Below are 25395 nucleotides of genomic sequence, written 5' to 3' on the forward strand. Positions count from 1 at the left end.
GATGAGGTTAACTGGAGCCCTAACCTCCAAGGGAGGATAGTCCAGATAAGATGCCTGCCCTGATATCTGATGGATCTAGAAGCTTTCCAGATGATACTTGGAAATTAACAAATCAATCTGGAGGAATCATGTTTAATGTCTTGTCAGCATCTGGAACTCAGAGGCATCCAGGGCACTATACAGGATTGCTCCTGAATGGCTTCTCCCTGTCCACTGATTCTAACCAGCAACTTGGTTCTCTGAAGATTTTTAGGAAGTCCAGTGGGTGAAGAGACGCTGGAGCAATACTGTCAGAAAACAAGAAGCAAGACATGGATATGGCTCAAGTTCAAGCTTCCTCTAGAGAGGTCATCTGCTGTTTCAGGGTAAGAGATCATCAATAGGCTGATGATACTCAATTGTACTTCTAACCCTAGCAAGATAGGTAGTTGCTAATTCAGAAGCCTACTATACCCTAGTGTCCGATTGTCATGTGACTGTCAATTATGTTCTGCTTCCTCAGAGAGATTAGGCTTACAATCTGGGAGTCCTCTGGACTCACAGTTCCTGCCAGAGAAGCAAGTGGAGGCTGTTCCCAGGAGAGCCTCTTCTCAACTTTGGCTCATGCATCTTACCCAGGACAGGATAAATTGAGGATAGTCACTCATGCTGTTGCCTTTTCTCAATTCTATGACTGTGATTCACTCTACATGAGGTTGCCCTTGAAGATCACCCAAACTTCAGCTGTTCCAAAATGCAGCAATCTGCATGTTTACCATTCAGTCCTAATTTTACCTTGTTAGACTGTTGCTATGGGAGCTGCATTGGTTACCAGCATGTTTCCAAATGTAATTCAAAGTGCTGTTTACCACTTTAAAGCCCTTAATGGCTTTGGGGTATTTTGAAATACTCTTTTTCTCTGATAACTTTTGTCTGTCAAAAACCAGACAGCTGGAGAACTTCTACTAAGGGTCCCCACCTACCAGAAAATGCAATAGGAGGGACCTGATGGTGGGTGTCCTTTGTAGGGACTCTCCTCCTAGGGAACAGCATACCTTCCAAGGCAAAGTTGGTCTACTGGAAAGCTGTAAAGCACTGGCTTTTCCAGAGACCCTTCTGGAACTGATTCTGGACAAGAGCCATTGATGTCGGAATTAGTTTTATTGTATTGATATATTGTGTTATTTTAACATTTTTCTAATATTGTTACTACATTTTGTTATACCTACTATAAACCACCTGGAGTCCAACTGGCAGTGTATACATTAAATAAATGAACAGACATATAAACAAACTCATTTCATGAACTGGCTGTCTAGAAATATACTTCAGCAGTAAGCTAGGGTAGGATAATGGATCAAAAATAAGACTAAAGAGGTCTGGGTACAATGTAGCATTTAGCTAAGAAGGTCACTTCTATTCCAATCAAATTCAATAAACTTTCTCTAAGCTCCATCTCTCTCATTGTACTGAGATGTTACCAGAAGAACTGGGATAATACCATACTCTGGCATAGGTATATGAGTCTCCAATGACTATGTCCTAGATGTCCAATCAGTAACAAAATTTGTTTAACACAAGCCAGGACTTGGCTTGGAAGTATAGATGTAGATAGGGCTGTGTTTGGGGAAGTGACTGAAGTACCCCTCTACACCTGCTCTTGAAGTTCCAAGACACCATGTCCTATCAAAGGCTTATCTGCTTTGAGGATCTCCTCTTGTCATCTTGTGCATGTATGTGCATGCATGGATGACACTTCCACTGAAACTGCTGTAAAAACTAAGCAACAGGTCTGAAGGGATGCACTGAACACTTCGGGAAGCACCCTTCTGAGTTCCTCTCACAGCCCTTATAGATATGGATAGATTCCCAGTTCATAAATTCATTTCGGATGTTACATGGGGGAAGAGTGGTAAAACTCCCTTATCTTTACCCCACAGAAAACATAAAGGATGATCTGAGCTCTCTGTGAGAAATGATCAATTATACCAAAATCTCATTTGAATGATTCTTCTGCTCTTCTCTGAAAAGCCAGGAAAAACTCTGTAAATCAGGCTTTTAAACAACTGATTGTTTACAGTCTTGGCCCATGATATGAAATATTTATCTCTAAGGTTAATAAATTACTGGAAAAAAGTCACTGGAAGTGCTAATGAATGTTTGAGTTTATTCCAGAAGTCACTTCTCATTATGGCAATATATTCAAGGCCAACTTCATGCAGGGCTCTGGTTCATGACATTATTCAAATTTCTGTTTTCTAGAAAATGTTTTATGATTATTCTTTTTCTTGCTAGACTCAATTAGAAACTAAAAATGCAAGAACAATGCATTTCAGAAACATACTCCTGCCCCTTCCTTAATTTTCCTAGCATATCTAGGGCCTTCTCTGAAGTGGCACCCACCCTCTGGAACATTCTGCCCCCGGAGCTGGGACAGGCCCATTCGCTCCTGGACTTCCGGAAGAACCTAAAAACCTGGCTCTGCTGCCTCGCTTGGGGTGGGAGGGGCACCAGTTCATCTTGGGGGTGGCTATTATAGATCTCTACCCAACAACAAGATCTATGCTGCTGGATTTTATACTTTTTACTCTATATTTATTTTGTTTTTATAGAGTATTTGTATTGTAATTTATGTGTTTTAATTTTGATTGTAAACTGCCGAGAGTCCCCTTTTCGGGGGAGATGGGCAGTGATGGAAATTTGAAATATAAATATAAATAAATAAATAAATAAATATCACTGCCGCCTCCTCCCCTCCATTTTTATTGGGATACAAAATGAAAAGAAAAGGTTTGTGGATATGAATAAAGGAGGTATTGATTCCTATGTTCCAGATTTAACACTGATGTAACTGAGGAGCCCATAACCTTGGGTCTCATTTTGAATTCTGAAAACACGCCATAGGCAATTTCAAAAAATATCTGCCATGGGAAGTGTTCCAGTTCACAGAGTGATTCTGATGAGTCACTTAACCAATCAGAAAGTACCAGAAAACCAGAATGTTCACTACCACTCTCTCTGACTTCTCCAGTGGATGCTTCATATTACTCTTTGTATTCTTCCTTTTTTCTCTGATAGGTGATTATTTGTTCAACCATCATTTTTATGAAAGCTCATGGAACCAATTTGGGAACAGAGACATTTCTTTAAGTGAAAATGAATTTGGCAACCTGCACTACATTTTGTAGTGTCCTTGTTTTCTGTTTCTAACCCCTCCTGTGTATGTGTGTGTGTATGTGTATACACACACACATACAGACACATGTACAGACACATATAAAGTCAGGTGTGATAGGAAGGTGAGTGTTTATTAAGCAAAGTAAGAGCAGGCACATTGGTGCCCATAGGTGCTATACTGGGTACCCCCAGATATAAGTGAATGTTGTGTGCAATATCTACTAGATATTATAAACAAGTAAAATATGTATTATTTCAGTGAGCCTTCAGCTCCAGTTGTTTTGACTGAGGACATCTATCACATGTATTTTGATTAGAGTATGTTTACTGTCCCATTGTTTGTTTGTTTTTAAATTTTGCTCTTTGTACAATGCCTAATGTCCTTTGTGATTGGGAAGATTATAAATACTGTCAAATAAATAAATAAAAATAAACGACAGCTTGAAAAAGTTGCTGCTACTGTGGAATAATGGAAGCTGTCTATAGGTATTTTCTATTGTCAGTACAGATCACAGATTTTTCTTTAACTTAAGAGCAGTTGTTGAAAAGCAGCACTTAAAAGTTACATGATTTGAATCTAGTGATCATACCTACAGCATCCGAGAGCCCGTAAACTTTCTGGCCATAGGCATCTGTTTTATCCCAAATGAAAGTATATGCCAAATTGGGAGATGCTTGGAATGACTTTTGGAAAAGATGCCCTTCCACTGCTACCATGAGATGAACTTTAATTAAGTTCAGAGGCACAAGAGATTGTGTCATGGTGATTTTAAGCAAAGATCTGTATCCAGCAGTACGGGAACTCAGATAGCAGAGCTTTATGTTGGCACCTGGAATCTCAATTTCTTCATGAAGAACCTAAGTAAGGAAAGAGAGTTCATATTAAATGAGAGCGGTATGGAAGAGATTTATTTGGTTCAGCTCATGGGTTGTACTTGTAGATTAAAGTAAACACTGCTAGGAAAGTTTAGCCTGCCTTCCTGCAATGGTAAGACTTAGGATATGACTTCTGGATTAATAATATTTTGGCCACTGCTACTGCTTATTTTAAAGTCCACACTGGCAAAAGCATAAATAAGAATCACAGATCTGATTCAGAACACTGGCAGGGCAAGCTACTGTATATGAATGGGGAGCAAACTCCACACTCACTGGCACTGATAATATTACCTAGTTGGGTAGTGGAACATCTGCAAGCAAACAACCAAGCTTGGAGAGCACCAAGGACTCCACAGTTCAACTCTGAGCTACAGATATTCTCTTCTATTGGAACAGATCTTATTGCTAGTTTTATGCAAGAAGGCCACATGAAGCTGTAATGCCATGAAGCTACAACTGTCACTGACAGTCATCTTAAAGCAGCGAGGATGCCCAAAGGGTGGGGGTGGGGAAAGCAGAATAACAGTAGCAATGAAGATGATGGAAGGCCTCCTTATCACCTGAGTATGCTACATGCTTCAGCTGCATATATGATGTTTTTGCAAACATGCCAAGTAGGATGCTTGCTCAAACTTGAATCTATGACAGTTTCGTGCAGAGCAAGAATGGAGATGGGATATGTATCAGATTTTTTTTTTAAGATTAAGAGGCATGTAGGTGAGAGGAACTAACTCTCCCCATGCTTACTGCTTACCTCTTCCCATAGCACTTCCCCATAGCTCTCCTAGAAGTTCACTTCTAGTATTGCATCTTGGCTGAGGAGAAGGTGCCTGGGGAGGCAAAGCCATTTGGGGGAGGAGGGTTCAGCACCTTGTGTATCTGCTCTTTCAATTCTAGAATCAACTCTTTTTCTATATGATTGTGGCAAGAGGCAACTTTCCTGTTGGCCTTATGCCTAGCTTGACCTGCCCAATGAGATTTTATAATCTAGAGAGAAAGCTGGATAAGGTTTAAAGTATTCGGAAGAATTTGATACACAAAATGAACAAGAAAAGTTTAGCACAATACATCCATCACCATTAAATAGGTTTGCTCTTTTACATAGGAGAATTTCTAATGATTAATTTCTACATTTATATCTAGAAGAAGCAAGTGCTAAATTAGGAACCCAATGCTAGAGATGCATGGTTTTGTCATAAAAAGGTACAAGTCTAAGACATATATTCTACTGAAATACTTCAAGAACTCTCTGAGATTTGTGGGTAATACTTTTGCTGTCTTTACTAATGTCCTAAAGGCTTGGATTACAAAACTTGGTGCCCAATTCAGCACAGAAATGTAACATTCATGAAAAATGTCTAAGCGAGCATTTCTCACAGAATTGTACTTTTTCAAGTTCAAAGAATCGGCAAATGCAACAAATACAAATGCAAAAAAAATTGTATAGGTATTTGTGGCAAAGAATGTACCCAAGGTAAATAGTAAATTAATATTGCCAAACACATCAGAGTCACATACCAATATGTTTTGATTATATCCCGATGGGAGGAGATGGGCGGGGACAAATTGGATGGATAAACAAACAAACAAACAAACAAATAAATAAATAAATAAAATATCTCTGAATGCATCTCCTCTTTATTATTTTACATTCATGAAGGAAAGACCAATATATATTTTATATATATATATATATATATATATATATAATTGTTATAGGACTGTTGTTAAGAAAGTAACACTAATGAACTTCTTGTAACTTTTTTTTTTCTTTTTTAATATCTATGTTTGATACCTGGGTCTCTGGAACAATTGGATTTCGACCAGGGGCATCACTGAAAAAGGTGGAAAGTGGTGATGAAATTATAACAGGATCAGGCCTGATGAAACCACTTAAGTCACAGCTGGGAATAGAGTTCTCTTCAGTTTTCATAGTGAGGGTATCCATTGCATAGAAGCTATTCCATGGTAGCCACACTGTCCTCTCTTGACTCATGAATGGGGCTCGTTCAAAGTGAAGAGTTAGAGATGCTCCTCCATTTGCAATCAAATCAAACCTAGAAAAAGTTGGAGTCTACATCATGAATGATTCTAGAACGAAGCCAAAAACTAGGCAATGAAGCCAGAGTATGAACCACACCTGATATAGGTTATTATATAATTTCTTAGGTTACATTCTATTTTATTGATTGAAAACTTTAGTGGGCTGGAAATAGCTATACCTGATTACTCAACAATCATAACAACAAAGGAGGAAAAAAAAAAAAAATCAGTGGACCTAGAATATAAAGATGACTCCAAAAGCCAGTAGAACAAAAACAAAATGTGAAGAGGCCAACCAGATATTCTGATGCAAAACTGTTTAAAGCTTTATATCAAGGATGGGCAGTCTATGACTCACAAGATGTTTCTGGACCCCAGTTTCAATATTTCTCACCACTGGGCATTTTGGCTAGAGTTATTTGACAATGTAGTTCAGCAATAATTGAAAGCCCACACATTCCTCTCCCTAATTTCTGTATAAGAAATTACATAGCTCTTCTACTGAGCTCAGAAATCAGTTTGTAACCAGTTGATGCAGGACGTGTATAATATGACTGTAGTGTGCATGCTAGAAAGCAATCGTACCACTGATACTTAGATTATTTTCCAAAATTATGCATCCAAAAGACCATTTAATGCAGCCCTACAAATAGTATGTTACAATGGTCAAAATGTACTCAAAATGTATTTCATTTGTTTTTATTTATTTATTTATATTTTTAATTTTATCCAGCCTTAATTATTTTTTTATAAATAACTCAAGGCAGTGAACATACCTAATACCCCTTCCTCCTCCTATTTTCCCCACAAGAACAACCGTGTGAGGTGAGTTGGGCTGAGAGAGAATGACTGGCCCAAGGTCACCCAGCTGGCTTTCTTGCCTAAGGTGGGACTAGAACTCACAGTCTCCTGGTTAATAGCCCAGCACCTTAACCACTAGATTAAGATATGGATTAAAGAGATCAGTTCTGCTTTTTTCTAGAAAGAGGAGCAAGAAGCATACAAGTTAAAACTAGGAAAAGGCACTGCTAGGTCTAGAACACCTACCCTTAGCTAGGAAGACAGAGTAGCATCTAGAGTAGGCTTTGGCCCCAATAGATTACTTATTGATGAATAGTAACTCCATCTTATCTGGACTGAGCCTCACTCTATAAACTTACATCCAGTCCATCACTGCATTCAGACAATAGTTCAGCAATTTCCCAGCATTATTGGCACGAGATACGAAAGAGGGAGGAGGGGAGAGAGCAGAAGGAATAGGACAATGTCCAAAGGTTAGCTGTCATCAGCATAGCAATGAAATCTATCTCTCAGCTTCCAGATAATCTCTTTATGCCTTTATAAACTCCAATGTCAGTGGCAACAGGGCTAAACATTAGGACAACCTTATGTCAGTACTCAGCCAAACAAGATTAAAGCCATTGCATCACAGTATGGTATCCATCAGAAAGTGAACAGGATCTCAGTACATCTGGTTCATGCATTCAGTTTTTTTGGAAAGTGAAAGGCAAAAGGCCCTAACCATTATATGGACAGAGGTATCACTGTGATCACTGTGATACTGCTTCCTCATCTACTGGATTGTGTCTGCTGCTGTGCTCAAAAACCAGATGAGCATTATTAGATCAGCTTGTCTCATTGCATACTGTACATTATACTGCATATAAAGTATGAAGAGAACCAGTCTGGTGTAGTGGTTAAGGCATCAGGCTAAAAACTGGGAGACCGTGAGTTCTAGTTCCACCTTGGCCATGAAGCCAGCTGGGTGACCTTGGGCCAGTCACTCTCTCTCACCCCTAGGAAGGAGGCAGTGGCAAACCACTTCCAAATCTTGCCAAAAAACTGTAGAGACTTGTCCACAGGAGTCAACACTGACTCGAAAGGACAACTAACTAAATAACTAATAAACTAACTAATGTATGAAGCCTGATATATTGCAGGATGGATTATCACCCTAACAAAATGAATTACCATATTCATTTCATAAGTATGAAAAGTAACTGTTTTTGTAATGGTTCAAATTATTAGTACAAACATAGATGTCAAATGTTACAAAGCACAGGACCAACAATCCATTATCAGATCCAATGTTAGCTAAAATTGCTCTTATTTAAACCCAGCAATAGTAGAACTATCCTTGCATTAGAAAGATTATGGCAACAGGAAGAAAAATCTTAATGATGAAATGTACACATTGTTCTTTGTGCTAGATTTGCTTCAGAAATGAAAAAAAAAAATGTTTCTCTCTAAAAATTTAAAATGCTAAATATTTATTTCTAACAAATCCATCAATGTTGTGGTTTTAGGGCCCATAGGAGTGGGGGCATGTGTAAGAAAACTGACCCCTGTTCCAGGACCAACATCAACTGGGAGAGGTGGGAGTGGGGGTGGAACAAAAGAAGCAAGATGACAAAAGTGGTGTCACAATGCATGCTTTGCCCCTTTTGAACATGCATCTAATCTCATCTTGACTTTTTTGAACTCATCCCTGAGGATGGCACTTCTCAGTATTTATTGTACCTAAACCAAGAGATAACATCAAAGTTCACACATTGTGCTCACCTATGGTTTGTTTAATCACTGTTTATTGAATAAAACTCCACCAGCTGACTTTATACAACATGTTATATCATAAATCATGGCTTCAAAACTACAAGCATACTAAGGGTTCATAAGCACGCAAAGCCAAACTAAGAGAAACCACATTATGGCTTATGAAGTCCAGTTACTAAAACAGAAAAAGCAGTACTACAAGCCATCTCTTGCTATAGAGGCAGAAGTAAGAAAAAATGAATATAGCTCATTAGTTTCCAACAAGTGCAACAAGATTTTTGTTTCTCTTGGGTTCTTTCTTTAAGTATATTAAATTAATCTGTTAAAGGATACGGCTCAGGGCCTTCTCTTTAATTCCAGTCTCCTGATCACAGGAGATTTAGAGCTGGTATCATCTGTAATACAGTATTTTTCCTCCAAGCATACATAAAAAAGTTAACACACTCATTTTCTTGATTCAGGGAAGTTTGCGATTAAGACCTCTGCTGTGAACCAAGATCTGCTGTTAATGCAAATATGGTCATGAAATATCACAAAGCACTGTATGATGTGTAGTTTCCAACATAGAACTGCTATGAGTAGTCATTAAAAACAACGCAAATGCCTCCATGCCATGTGGCAAAACTGAATGACAGCTTTGAGCAAACAATATTAATAAATTTATAATGGAACACTGCATCACACCAAAGCCCTGAATCCCCATTATTGCTAAGATGTTTGATGTACAAAAAACTCTTGAAGTATAAGCATTGCAGCAGTGCAAAAGGAAGCTGACTCCTTTCCCCAACAATGGCACTGTTACGGATCAGGTATTCCAATGACCTTTATGGACTACACATTCACATGTACTGCAGCAAATAGTTGCAATGCATTCTTTCATGTAGATATTTACTGCCACAGCCAATAAATTAGATAAAGTATGACACACCATACTTTTGTTGGAGCTAAATCTGTGTGCCTTTCAAATCAGACGATGAACAGAGAAACAGGACCCAGCAGGGAATTTTCTAACTTTATTCAATTATACCCTTTTGATCACGTTTTGCTTCAAGAAACTCTGAATAGAGCTGATTTTTAGAAAGGAAAGGGGCAGCTGGGAAGCTTGAAGAAAATGTATTGTTTTATGAATCCCCTCCACCCCAATCCAGATGAGTGTTAGCCTGCCTTGAATCTCAAAATTAAATGTTTCTGGGTCTCAGCTGGATACTACTGTAGCCCACAAATGTTTTTATAGATATGGTACAGCTTCTGTGAGAAGAAGTCTAACTGCTATCACATTAGTTTCAGAAGTCAACCCTTTTAAATTTACTTTCAGTTAGTCTTCAAAACACCATGTGAAAAATTACTTTATGCTTTCTTGATAGCTCTTTACCCTAGTAGGAATTCTATGCATGATACCACATGGCTTCAGTAGATAGCACCATCTGTTAATCTGCATAGTTATTACATACTAAATAGTTCCTGAATGAAGTGATTCAACTTACGTGCCATCCTGGCGAGTGATGGTGTAGCCATATTTTGGATACTTGACAAATGACACATTGACTCCAACAAGTGGGGTCCCATCTGTAGTCACCACTTGACCTCTTATCAGAGACACAAGGCTAGAAAAGAAATGTACTTCAATGACAGTGCTGAAGTAATACTTTGGGAAACAATTTTTTTATGCTGGGTGGGTTTCTTCTGGCATAAAGAAATGTTCATTCTTGACTCAAAATTATTTTGCTTGTTAAAAGCTATAGCATCTAAACGAAACAGGAGACTAATGACTGCATTCCCAATGTACTGTAGATGGGCTTCAGGACCATATCCACCTTTATCTGAACAGCAACCCCTCCATTTCTAAGATACAAAGGTTGGGCTGTAAGGACAACTGTCTCTTTTCTCTAACACCAAATGGGAAGAGGTCTTAATAGACTAATATTTAGCAATGCCAATCATTTCTAATCAGTTGCCACAGTCTTGACTGAGATAAAGATTGATGCTGTAGGAAGCCCAGATGTGGATTTCTCTCTCCTTTACTTATCTTCCTTCACTATATGAAGTTAGGTTTCATGTACTAAAACTACCAGAGGCCAAAAGCCTTCTCTTCAGAAGTTATCGTAACTGTACTGTGTGACAGGTACAGTTAGGGTTCCTGCTGAGAAAATAAAATAAATCTAAAGAAATCTAGTTTAAAGCACACTGAATTAGAATTGGTTCTCTGGATTATTTGCTAATATTATCTACATACTCTGCCAGAAACATTCACTTCACAAATACCAATTACCTTTCAAAGAAAAAGGCAATTTGCAGTTCATAAAATGTTGTCATCACATTTAATTAGTGATTTTTTTTAAAAGAACCAACTCTTTACCCTTAGGTTTTCAACTTTTTCCACTAGGGCTATAAAACCCTATCTACTATTGGATCAGAGCCTGCTGATAGATCAGATTATTTTGATCATCCCCAAAAACTGTTTGGAATCTGTGCAGAGAAATGCAAAGGGAAGTAAGTAAAAAAAACAAATCCCCTTACTCAAAAAGAGATTTGCTTGTGTGATCCCTGAAATATCTACACTTTTTCTAGGCAGATTTTACTCCATAATAAGGCTTTAAGTTGAATTTTCTTGGGATAGATGGATGATCAAGATCTCACCCTACTTTGAGCTTCTGGTGAAGAAATTGTTCCATCTAAAATGAACCATTAGATGGAATAATGTAGTAGTTGCCTATAAACATATACTTGATGTTGTTGAAAAGAAGAAGGCAATTTGTTCTGTGAAAAACAGGTAAATAATCTAAAACTGTCTATTCAAATATCCTGAAATCAGTTTTTACAGGGGAATAGCAACATGGTCCAAAACAGTAAGCATTTAAAATGTTAAAGTGGGAACAATATCATATAGCCTATATTAGCAAATATATTAAAGCTGGAGATTATTATCCTCTTATTACCTTCTAATACAGGAGATATTGCTGCAGTATTTAGTGTAAATCTGAAAAATAAACTTCTACACGTAGACTTAAGATCAAGCATATATATTTATAGGTAATAACTGTACAGTGCACTCTAGAGTACCCTTATAAGGAACCAAGCTCCACTGGACAAAGCAGTGTTCAATAAGCATTCAAAGACTGGGCTAATAGGCTGCAGCTCTAAACAGATCTACTATGGAATATGCATAGCTGGATCTGCTAGGACTTGTGTCAGTAAATATAGGATAGGTTGCATTTTCAATTTTGATGAATCAAATATTGTTTCATCATAATCTGACAACTATTATTATATATAATTATAATATTGTCCTATAAATGAAAGTTTATGGCTGAAATATATGTTGATGTACATTGCCCAAGAACATGGACATTCATATCACAAGGGTTTTTACTTTGGATGGCAACCTATTCTTGTCATATTGTAAAATACTTCCAAGTCTGCTTAATTTCAAAAGGAATATCATGTGACACAGAAGATTTCTGTTTGAAACATGCACGTCTATGGAACCTGTGGGCACTGGAGGGCAAAAGTCACTCTTTGGATTTAATCTGCAATAGATAATCACTGTAACTGTAGTAATAATATAATCACATTTTTCTAACAGGAAATTATGTTCTTCATATCTTGCCAAATTGTATTATGAGAACTCCCTTGTCTTTGGTAGAGCACAGCAATGTCCCCTAAGGCATCTGGTAAGTTGACCTCAAGCTGAGTAGCTACAATAAAATGGAATTTACCTTTTGTTTTTTTCCCCCCTAAATTCCCTCTCATAAAATGGCACAGCTGGTGAAAGCTAGTTTGCACATTTATCATTACAACAAGTGTCATTAGGACAACAGGCTTAGCCCCTGAATGATTTCTGATTTCCTTGTTAGACCTGGAAATATCAGACTTGGGCAAACAACAGTCTTCTATAATTCTGGGGAGGGTGCTCCAGGAAAAAAAGGGAGGAGGAAATAGGAACAAGGAGGGCTGGTATGAGAAGATGGCTATGAAGGAAAAAATGCTGTGCCATCTCCTCTTACTTCCATTCCCCTGGAAGCTTAAGACCCACCTTATGATCCATCCAGGAGAAAAGAGAACCATTTTCTTTTTAAAAAAGGGAAGGTAGCATCTTTAAAATATGGGGTTTGCTTGCCAGACTCAAGGAGCGAGGCTGGATTTCAAAGTGTCAGAAGACAGAACAAGAAAAATTAAAGAGTTGAGGTAAAAGAAGGAAAGAACTGGAAAGAGGCAATCTGGAGGGAGAGAGGAAGGGAGGAAGGAGGCCAGCCAGCCCAGAGAGACTGTGGGAGATAGGAACCTGCTGCTGGTAGCATGTAAGTTTGTGTGTGTAAGCATATGCTGAGCAGTGCTGTTGAAGAACTCCTCTGTAGCAGTGACGGGGAGGGAGAAAATGTCTTGGCAGCCATTGAGGAGATTCCAGAGGGTGATCAAGCCAGAAGAAAAAGAAAGGGAGAGAAAATGGTAAGTCTCCCTACCTGTGAAGTGCCAAGTAGCCAGCGTAAGAAAGATTCATGAGGCTTGCTTGCTTGCCTATTGATTGATTGATTGATTTGATTTGATTCGATCTCTATAGCCACCCATTTCAACAAGTGATTTTTAGCAGAAGAGTCTCAAGAGGGATCTGAAAGGTTGGGTTGATGGTAGCTGCAACTACAGTCAGCAAAAGCCTAGAGCCAGTCATACAAATCAATGGCTAGCCATACCAGCAGCACCCCACAAGAGAGAAAGAGCTCTCAACGTTGGAAAACAGTCAGAGAAAGACAGATAACTGGAAGTGAGAAGCAGCAGAGCCAAGAAGACATGTGAGAGAGGCCTTGTAAGGCTTGAAGAAGCTGGGTTCTAGCAGTGTGAAGCAGTTTTAGGGAACTGAGATTGGTTACTATGTTAGCAGTCAGTACAGTTTGATACAAGATCAATAGGTGCAAAGGAAGATCAAAGCAGAGCAGGGAAACCCTGAGGGGACTAGTTGCACCACGTGGCTAAGAGAAAGAAAGGCAGAACAGTGTCACCACACACCCATAGCAAGATGAAGCAAGAGCCAGCACTACAGAATGTGACACTGGTGGTGATGATGATCAACTTCAGAGCAGTTCCAGAACCCTGATGGTCAAGTCCAGCTGACATCCCAACAATAAAGGTAGCAAAGGAGAAGTAGATGATGGTGTATAGGACTAAGACTAGGATAGATAGAATTAACCTTAAGCTGAAGGTAGGATACAGTAGATAGTGAAGAACAGAAGTTAGGGCTTAGGAAGAATAGTAAGACAGATATTAGAGCAGAGGTAAATAAAATAGAATAGATCTTAGAATATTAAAATAAACTTTTAAAATAGCAGGCATAGCATAGAGACACTGACTGTAAATTAGAAAGTGATAGGTTGTCTTTCTTTTGTAATGAAAAACAACATATTTTTTGAAAAACTTTTCCAAGTGGAATTGAGGTATGTGTATCCTGCTTGAGGTCTATACCATCCTGAAGTTGTGACAGCATGCCTATCACCATCCAAGCCGAAGGCCCTGAGTGTTTCTCTCCAACTATGCTCTCCATATAATGAACTCTGAACATGTGCCAAAATCTAAGAGCTTGATCAAGGAGTTAAGGAATTCATATAAATAACTTTAGCCAGGCTTATTGTATTGATTGTACAGTATTTGGAATTCTATGTGTGCATGTCTGATTGTTGTTTTCTCTTGTTTTCCCCCTATTTCTATTTTTTGCAATAAACTCTTTTGTCTACAGATTTGGATTCACTGATTGAATAAAGGAATTTCCCATTAAAATCTTCCCCATATCTAAGACTGCTACTCCTTAGGTTTCAGAAGACCCAAAGCACCTTCATTTCTATTTTTCTTAGCTGAGCTAAAGGGAGAAGAGTAGAAAATCCAAAAAAAAAAGAGGAAAAGAAAAAAGGGAAAGAAAAAAGAAATCATAACACACTGGGGTGTGTCAGGAGGTTCAGCCCGATTGATGGCAGCCTACTGTAATTATCTTTTGCTTGGGAACCCTTGGGAGAAGGAGTCTGCCGGTGAGGTTTTAACCCTGCCCTGTCTGTAAGTCACACATGGATATATGGCAAAGCTCAGACTGACAGTTGTGCCTCCTTTCAGTGAAACTCTTTTGTAAAAACAGAGAGTCCCTAAGGACACAGCTGTCGTCTTTTACCAGATTTGTGATATATGAAAGAGATTTGCCTGTGTCTATCTATCTGATCTAGGACTTCAATGTTCAATCAATTGCAATATTCAATCAATTGATACATAGCTTTCACAATATTTTGATTGATTCAAAGCAAACAAGTGTTAATTATTTAAAAATGCAGGCAGCTTTCACAGGTTGTTAAGCCAGCCTTTATGAAACCAAATGATGAACAGGGTCAAAACTTGAAAAGAAATAAATGCCAACCTCTTAAATCACACTACCAATGCTGTATTTTCATATTTAGATTAACATGTGAGGCACAAAACATGGGCTGACTCTGAAAGCCACAGCATATACAGCTGTCATCATATTTTTCTCATGATGAAGCTGGGATTACTTTTCTCTCCCAGCTTTCTGCATGCATGAAATCCAATGCTAGCCCTTACCCATATGGAGTTGATATGCAAAGCCAGCATCCTGACATAAAGGCAGCATTAAAAAATCATGACAAAAATCCCAGAATGAGATTTTAGCCTGAGATGGAAAAGAATCTCATGAGCGAAAGCCACATTCTATGTTAAACCACTATTAAAACCTCTGCCAGATGATCTTCCGTGTCTTTCCAAACTCAAACATTTGGTTGTTACCTGCTATTGAAGGGGTTTTCTCCTGGGATTATATGAGTGCTGTCTTTTCCCACTAAGAGCTTAATTCGATCATAGAATGACTTTACAGCTGCTGAACCAGTGTGACTTTGCTGTATAATGTCTAGGGGATCACGTGAGCCACGACAGAGTAGGCTATTCTGACAAGTCGACTGGAGGCAGCAATCTGGATCCAGACAATCAATGAGGCCATCTGCAAGGAAGAACACACAGGCTATTTTTCCCAGTCACTTGATTGGTAGGTGCCACTGTTTATAGTCCACAATTGCTTCCTTACATTGTGAACATTAGTATTGCTAATCTCAGCACATTTACCTTTAGAAATATACTGATACTATTCTTACTTCATGCACTGTGGTCAACCCAGGTTATCTTAGTATACCCAGCCACCTCTATTACTGCCTTTAGCATCACTATGATAAATGCCAAAATAAGTCCAAAGAGATATGTGCAGAATGGTTCTCACGTTTGGAATGGGCTTTTTCAGATTTGTTAAAGGCCCAATTTATACAAATCAGCTTCTGGTGACTCTCCAGGTTCGGGATGTGCAGATGAATTAAAATCCTGCCCATTTCACTGCTCATATTAGTAGGGTAGTACAGTATTCCAATCTGTATGTTATTTTATAGGATAACAACAACAACAACTGTAATTTATGTTCATAATGTCTCCTAAGAACATAATGTCATAATGTCCTATGAATATAATATCTCTTATGTGAGGAAAAATGTCTCCTGTGAGGCACAGCTTTTGCATGTACCTTCCTCTAAAATACATACAGTATCTGTTAACATAAATTGCCCATTAATCCATGTTTTAATTAAAATGATCCTACTTTCATTCTTTAATAACATATTTTCTCAATGCAGGTTACTTCAATGCATATTTCCCCAGTATAAACACTGTTTTTAAATATCATCTTTCTGTTTGTATATAACTTATAATGATGCATCTTTTCAGATTTGTTATCTGTGGCAGCCAGGGAAAGATTAAAACTAGCTGGCTTTTATGGATACAACTGTGTGACTGAAAACTCCAACGCAAAGGTTGTTCAAACCTGTTTCCACTGGAATCTATCTAAAACTTTTTAATATACTTAATCCAGAATATTTAACAAATTATTATCTACCATATGTCATTGTGGTGGATTAAGATTTTCCTAAAAAAAAAAAAAGATGATGGATGTTTTGGTCTGATCAGCTATGAATTTGATTAGCTATTCTGAAGATTTCTGCCATGTTCTCATAAGCAACGACTCACCCATGGTCATTTTGGGATTTTTAAAAGGAAACAGCATTGATGGCATTCCGTTTTCATTTCACATACCTCTTGTTAAATTAGATAAGTTATTTTGCTATTTGGGCTGAAGATTTCTTTTTTACTTTCAAGGTCAGTGACTTGTGATCCCCTCTAATCTGGAAGCCCTTTTTCATCATGGAGGTAGAATATTTTCCAGGTTCCACCAATTTTATATAATCAATGTGAGAATGAATTGGACTGCAATAATAACTGAAGATGGTTTTCTTATTAAAACTTCAACACTTTTTCCACAATACCCTGTTCTTTCTTGTGCTTGTAACTCCAGCCTGAAAATTGTTTACTATTTGTTTGTTCAGACTTTAGTTCATGCAGGTGGGAAAGAAGAGAATAGTATTGAAGCTGTTGAATACTTTGTTGTTTTGGCTGTTATGGGGTGAGAATATGTTATGCCTATAATGACCTCATCAAACTGCATGATTATGGGCTGAAGCATCTGAACACTTTGGGCAACACCATGAACTTTAAATTGGCATACCAATCTCCCAGTGGCCTGTCAGTCATGAGAATAACATCTTCATGCCAGCAAGCCCCCTTGGATATAGTCTGACATTGCAATCTTCAGTAAATTACCCTGTCACTGCCAATCTTAGAGTTATCTCGCAAACAATCAAGGAGGTAATCAAACTGTTCTGAAGTGCCAGTTAAGGACTTCGGGTGGCTAGACATTCCTCCATTCAATACCAGTGAGAAACCTATATATCACTACCTGGAGAATGAATGGCAACACACACACACATGCTTTTATATTCCGTAGTTAAGTCTGCAACAAGGATCTTCATGAAACAGTAATCCCCTTACTTTTCTGTCCTGTTATAGTGCTTATTAATGCTTATTAATTTACAATGCCTACATTTTTCAGCATGCAAAGGAGTTTTTTAGTTCAAGCACAGAATTAGATAGCTTCTTCAACAGAAGGAAAGACACATCACAAGAGTGTTAAAGAACATTCAAGTGCAGCTAGAAAGATGATTTGAAAGCAAAGAAGGGTTATTTCACAGGTTTTTTTTTTTTTTTTTGAAAAGCAAGATTTCTACCAGACAGATATCTTTAATTCTGGCATTAATAATAAATCTTAGATGTCAAAGTATCTGAAATCCTAAAGTTATTTACTATGATGGCCTTCCCTCATATGGTATCCTCCAGATATATTGTACTATTATTCCCAGGATTCCATCATGCTAGTTGGAAATTTTTGAAGTGGTAGTCCCCAAATATTCAGAAGCACTGAATCCTTGAAAGCTGTATTGTGGAATACATCCTATTAAATGCAGTGGAACTTCCAACAGAACAGATGTGCATGAGATGGCTCTTTAAACGGCAGTTCAAATCAAAGGTGGAACAGAATTGCCTATTGCTATTCACAGATCCATCATTAACACACACATGCACACATACATTTGTATCTGACACTTTTGATACGCTGACATTATGGTTGAATTGTTTCTGAACAATGAAAGTTAAATAATCTTGCTGAAATTATAGCATACATTTCATAGAACGTTCTTCAATGCATAATAAGGAATAACGAGTTTAAGACAGAAAAGGCACATTTAATTTACTGATCTACCATTTACTAAAAATGTTGTAAGTTGACTCTTACAACTGATGGTGGTTATCAAACTCTTATATAGTTTTAGGACAAAATTCAATTATATTGCCTCTTAATAAATATTAGTGAACTTTAGCACCTGTGAAATGGCATCATTCATATATGTATATATATGTATATGTATATATACACACACCCACACACACTGTGTATGTGTGTGTGTTTGTGTTTGTGTGTGTGTGTGTGTATACACATATACACACATACAGTTTGTTGTTTATTCGTTTAGTTGCTTCCGACTCTTTGTGACTTCATGAACCAGCCCACACCAGAGCTTCCTGTCGGTCGTCAACACCCCCAGCTCCCCCAGGGACGAATCCATCACCTCTAGAATATCATCCATCCACCTTGCCCTTGGTCGGCCCCTCTTCTTTTGCCCTCCACTCTCTCTAGCATCAGCATCTTCTCCAGGGTGTCCTGTCTTCTCATTATGTGGCCAAAGTATGTCAGTTTTCCCTTTAATATCGTTCCCTCAAGTGAGCAGTCTGGCTTTATTTCCTGGAGGATGGACTGGTTTGATCTTCTTGCAGTCCAAGGCACTCTCAGAATTTTCCTCCAACACCACAGTTCAAAAGCATCTATCTTCCTTCTCTCAGCCTTCCTTATGGTCCAGCTCTCGCAGCCATATGTTACTACGGGGAACACCATTGCTTTAACTATGCGGACCTTTGTTGTCAGTGTGATGTCTCTGCTCTTAACTATTTTATTGAGATTTGTGTTTGTGTTTGTGTGTGTGTATACACATATACACACATACATACTGTATAATAATTAGGATGACCCATATAATAGGTTAATATGTCTTTTTAAATAATACACTTATGTTTCATGTGTACAAACATATGTAAATACATACAGAGCAACATACAGTTTAAGGAGAACTTCATCAAGGCTAAGGTATGAGGCAATACATATAAACAAAATATATGGATCAAGCCATGTTCAAAACCATCATGTATCAAGGATTTACAAGTTGAATATCAAAAAAAAAAAGTAGCTTTTTATAATGAGAAGTGCCAAGAATCTGGATCTTGGAAGAAGGATATGTAAATCATTTCCTTATTGTTGCCAAGAGAATGACATGGATATGTCCATGAAATGACAAGGAGTTTAATTCAAAGGATATTTTATCTTATTTGGTATAGAAGTCAACTCAAAGCAATAATCTCATGTGGTTAATTCTAAAACTACAAATATTATTTTTCAGGAATTGTAAGATGATATTACAAATCTACATAAGATGGCTGTAATTGAAAAAAAAAACATTTTAATGCATTTGTTTTCTAGAAACAAAATAAGGAGATTTACCTTGAAGTGGCAAGTAACTGGGGAATATCTCACCAAATACTTATGAGAAATATGTAGTAGTTGCTAACTATAACTCACTACAGCTCTCTAAAAACTATTTGAAACAAAATATGCTAATGAAATTAGAGGTCATACAAAGCAGAATAAAACAAACCAACAAACAAAAAAGCAGGAACATTTTCAATGAATGACTTTATCATTAAGTATACTACAGCATCTATGTATGTATATTATGTAAATAGAATATAAACTGTTTATAAACCACTTTGGTGGTTTAATATCACCAACTTTGGAGAAGCACCAGAACTGAAAATGGGCAGCCTTCTATTCTCTACATGTTAGCAGAGGAAATGAATGTATGTTTGGTCTGCTTAAAAGTGAATACAAGCACCTACCTTTAACTCAACATTGGACCTTTGACTATGAAAATATTATATGTGTCTATGCTTACCTTTTGGGCTATGGGCATCTCCTGGGGCCAATTTCCATAAATTCTGGTTGTAGTTTCTTACTCAACTGAGTCATTGCCAGAATCAATAAAATTAATGTCAATAACAAACTTGTGAAGATTGAAAATGCAAAACCTTTATTACTAAGTGTAAAGAATATTTTCCTCAAGTTAGGAAAACAAGTTCATGATTTAGTGACTCAGTACAAACCAGGTTTGCTCCATATGCTATCTATATTTTTATGTATTTAAAACTATCAATAACAGATCTTGATTGTTTATTATGGTAGCAATTTCAAAAATGACTTCAAGCACCAGGTCCATTGTGTTTGCTCAGGGGCGCCTTTTTTTCCCCTCCTGAGGTATTGTGGGTATTTGTACTTAGAACCTTATAAATCTTTTGTGTGAGCTGAATTAGAAACCCCTGCTGTGCAGAGCTTGATGAGGCAAGCTAAATTACATGATTTGCTTTTGTGCTCCAAAATACTTGCATTATCTTAAATGCCACAAGCCTGATGAAATATCAAATCACAGGACTCACCACTCTATAAAAGCAAAGCTGGTCCAAATAATTATTGCAGGAGGGCAAGATCCATTATTTCTCTTTCTCTTTTTTCTCCACACATTTTTCTCTTTTAATTTAAAGAAGATTTTGTTTTTAAAAACTCAAAAACTCATTCTTAAGCAAATAGGTCAAACATTCTACTCAGAAATTATGTTATTCTGCAAGAGAATCTTGTCTTGCCACAGAAGAAACCTTTATGTAGAAACACAGAAACCTTCCTTGCCTTACAGTATTTTGCTACATCAGTTAGAAAAAAGAGTTAACTATATATAGTTTATGGGCTTCAGTAATGTGCTGGTTGCTGGTTACAGTAATGTGCTGAAATGTATGCATACATTTCCTCTGATATTATTTTGTATAAAAAGGTATTTACAGTGAAAGAACATTAATCTGAATTCTTAATTTGTGAAATAATTTAGAAGAGAACAAGGAAATCACCATGATCATTAGAGAGTTCATCTATAAGAAGCAACCAGCATTTGGATTAAGAGGGGAAAAAAGCCCAACTATCTAATTGAAATACCATATTCTCCAAACCATAGCCTAATCTAATTGTAAATCTTACAAAAATTGAAGAAAACTGCAAAAATAATTATAAAAACAATTAGAGATGCACCAAACTAGCATACCTATGGCAAACACTTTGGGACCAATGTTAACTTTAATTCGTTTAATTTACAATGTTCATACATGAGTTGGGTACAAAAGACCTTTCAAAATGTGTAGGGGAAAAATTGGGTGGACAAAAGCTCCATATTTTTTTTTAAGCAGAAGCAGAAATTCTCCAAGAATATCTTAAGCAAAGAAGTTTCCATTAATGGCAACAATAGCATCGCTACTAAGAAAGCACAATGCATAAAAGCCAGAAAGGTTGCAGTCTGCTGGAGAGAGTACAGTGAAATACAGGATATTCGCACACACACCACCCTTGCCACATTCTACTCTTTGAAATGTTTTCGAATGCAAATTTCCCTTTCCTCAAATTGAATGACAACTGGTAGGGGAAAGAAATGCAGAAATTTTCTGCTTGGTATTCTTTCACATCTCGTGGGAAAACATATAGTAATGGATTATACACTCAGTGGAAAAGGACATCTGCTTTCTATCTTGTTCAGATCCTTGTAGCCTAAGTACTTTGGGGACTAAAGCATCTATCTGTAGCTAATGACTGCTGTTGCTGCCTTGAGAAAAAGGTAATGACATGTTGAAGAAAACGTGGAATATCGTCTTCTGAATCATGTCAGAGGATGGTGAGAGGGAAAGTTCCATTCCTTCTTTTCCAGGCAAATCAATTACCCACATGCTTGTTTTGTACACAGAAAATCTGAGGTTCAACCCTTCACATTTCCTAGGACAGCTGGAAAAACTCTGGAAAACAGTTCCCAATCAGTGTTGACTGTACTGGGTAAGATGGCCCAAAGTCTGACAAAATTAAAGCAACATGGTTTGATTTCTGTCTTCTTCAACTGCTCTGATGTGAAGTAAAGGACACTGTACTTGTTACACAACAGTGATGATAAAAGGTTCCAAAGACTGACACATTCTATAGAGGGATGGTGTCATGCTCATGATATATGGTTAAGGTGACACATCTATATACCCAGAAATCTCCACTGCAATAACTAAGGAACCAGATTAGTGGTGATATTTCACCTCACCATATTTGAAACTAAAGAATCTTCCCCAGCTTCTCTCCAACTGGAAAGACTAAGGAAGATAGCATCTCTTTTTTAAAAAATCCTACAGAGAAGCTATCTGTGCCTGACTTATTCCTGTGTATTTGTTTTTGGAGTTTTGGCTTTATGATTTAATTAATCAATTCATTATCTTCTTTATGGTTTTAAAGTTAGTTTGGGATTTCTTTGGGAAGAAAACAATACAGTAAAACTATAGGCACATAACTAATATTTTAGATTGTGTAGAGAAAGGAGAAGTGGAAATATGGTACATCTTAAGTTCCTAGAGAAAATATCTCAGTTGCAGAGTATAATAAGAGTGATTAGATCATAATTTTAGTTTTTTTACCCAAACCCTATTTTTAATTACTTATGTATTACTTCAGACATGGGCAGAAATATGATTTATAAACTGAAATAATAAATAACAAAATGGAAAAAAATGGTGTTCTGCAGTATGATTCTGGACAATCTGCTTGGCCAATTTTTTTTTTCCAGTGTCTTGGTCACTGGTGGTGTTTGAAGCTTAGTCTTTTGAATAGATACAGGAAGAAAAAAAAATTAAATAGGAAGACAAATATATTATTTGATATTTGGACAGTCAGGATTACAAATCACTCCATGCTGTTTTACATTTTGAGTCTGATATAATCCATTAGTCTGAATAACAAAATGCAAGCATTTTAAAGAAAAAACACACAAAAGCATATAGATATTCCTCTTCCATCTGTGAAAGTTCAACCATGGACTGAATCTGCACCAAAGACAAAGTCTGCCAAGGCTTTCAAATGTTAAGATAAATTTCACTGCAACTTTTTAATGCTGAGAAGGTGCATAACTATAACAAATAAAAATAGGGCTAAGTAATGGATTGAGGGTCATATATTTGTAGATAACTCCAAGGCTTTCAGGTAATTCAATCATTACCTCTAATACTAGAAATTGAGAAAAAAATTGTACTAAAAAATAACTTTAAACCTTTTGTTCACCTGTGAATCTTGTTTCCAATTATTTAACTCACTGAATTAAGTATGATATTTTAAATAATTATATGTGCCATCTTGTGAAATTTATTGATTTTAATCGCAGTCCTGTGAGTATAAAATTTGTCATGTAATAATAAATAAACTATCCATAATCTCTATTAAATATGCTTAACAATTATTTACTGAGAACTTGATCAAAAAGGGATTAAATTTTAAAGGATTCTGCAAAGAGTAAATTAATGGATTTCAAACATTTAAAAACAATAATTGAACACACACACACACCTTTTGAATAAAGCTTTAACAAAGAGTTAGCTTCTAGAAATGCCTCTTTTTTAATTAGGAAACTTATTTGGTAAAAATGTTTTAGAAAAACCATGCCCTTTAAATACATGTGTGCAAATCTTTCTGCCCATATGTCTATGCATATATATGTTTACAAAAACCAGTATGTAAGTTAGAAACAAACTAATGGATGCTTTATAAGATAAGAAAAATAAACATTACATATTTGACAACGATGAATTTTCTTCCTGGTCATTCAGGAATTTTATTGATTGATATTTTATTTTTAAGCACAAAATAGACACATTCTAGAATTGATCAGGGATTCTTTTGAGTCTGGCTTATTTGCTATGACATATCATAATTATGAACATATTTTCTATGATAGAATGTCCAGAGAAATGTTTTAAAAATTATTCAACTCCCACATTGATTTAGTCCTAGCATTTAGTGTTTAAAATGTGGTAGCGTCTGCTTTTATTTATTTTTTGACCTGTTTGGTCCTTTTCCTCCTTCGACCTAACCCTAACCCTGTACGACTGCAGTAGTTGGCCATAAAAACATAATGGACCACAAACAGAGAAATCAGTATGCATCACAAAAACTTGCTCCCTCCTTTGCATCAGGGCAGGAAAAAAAAAATCTGGTAAACAATTCTTTACATTCTTAAAATGCTTTATCTTAAAAGTATAACATCATCACCACAGATAATTGCAAACAGCCATAGAATTATGGAGAATTCCTGGTCAAGGATATCCTACAGTACAACCATTTAACATGTTTTAAAACAGAGGAAGGCGTGTAAATGTGTTAACACAGCAGTTGCCTGGAGCAAGAAGTTTCAAGAATGAGTGCTGGGTTGCAAAAAGTCTAATTCAACATCAATGGGGTGTCACAGCAAGTCAGGACTAATGGAGAGGTAAAAACTCTGTTACAGGAAGTTGGAAGATTTCTATGACCCTGCTTCTGAAGAACTCTCATAGAATTTAGAAAGAACTGCTTCAATAGAAGTGAAAAATGATGTTTTGCATAGGAAAAAGAACAGTTGTTTTTTTTTTTCTTCCCCTTTGCTGATTTATAAGTTTCTGGTGTGACTCTGGATTATTCTTCAGTCCTATTTTCAGAATACTTTCAGCAATGTATTCTAAAAAGAGCCTGTACATTTTAGGTATCTGAATGCAATAACTGACTCCTTTCACACTCACTGCTATACTAAATTGTGGGTATAACTAAAAATGAGCTTCCAGGAAAATAAATGCTATAATTGCAAAGTAGCAACTTTGAACACAACATGGAGTTTTCTTGCAATTTCTTAATTTTTTACCATACCAGAACTGTTCCTCGTCATGGCTGGTATTTGCCTGGTGATATTGACAGAAATCATATGGCTAGATTCCTCATATAACCTTTCCAAGGCACAGAAAAACCTTGAGAAGGTTTTTTTTAAGCTATCCTATCTGTATATGTCTATCAACCTTAAGTGGAAATCTGCATGCCATTTCATTCTGCTTATGACAAATTGGAAAAAAATTAACATTCTCAGTACTTTCTGTAAACCCAATTTCTTCGTCATTTGCTTAGATGCATTGCACCTATTCTTAGGATACATCCACAGTACTTAAAAATAATCAAGGGACTGAACAGATTCTTAGTATTCAAATGAACACATTATTTGTGAACAAGATCAGTCTTGCCCTTATCCTTGACCTCCAGATGTTTTGGACAATTCCTACCATCGCTGTGTCCATAAAAAGCCAACAAATAATGGTACGGTATTT

The 25395-nt window shown here is 36.8% G+C and overlaps 1 protein-coding gene across 1 annotated transcript in view; it reads right to left on the minus strand.

Moving 5' to 3' along the window:
- TENM2 (teneurin transmembrane protein 2) overlaps positions 1 to 25395 on the minus strand; it is an 874568-nt gene that overhangs the window by 63478 nt on the left and 785695 nt on the right. The window contains exons 14-17 of the mRNA XM_063292454.1: positions 15403 to 15613; positions 10116 to 10235; positions 5831 to 6092; positions 3747 to 4014 (exon numbers count right to left, since the gene is read on the minus strand). Of these exons, the coding sequence (XP_063148524.1) occupies positions 3747 to 4014; positions 5831 to 6092; positions 10116 to 10235; positions 15403 to 15613 (861 nt within the window). The remainder of the gene's footprint in view (positions 1 to 3746; positions 4015 to 5830; positions 6093 to 10115; positions 10236 to 15402; positions 15614 to 25395) is intronic.

Source organism: Candoia aspera, chromosome 2 (assembly GCF_035149785.1).
Source record: "Candoia aspera isolate rCanAsp1 chromosome 2, rCanAsp1.hap2, whole genome shotgun sequence".
NCBI lineage: Eukaryota > Metazoa > Chordata > Lepidosauria > Squamata > Boidae > Candoia > Candoia aspera.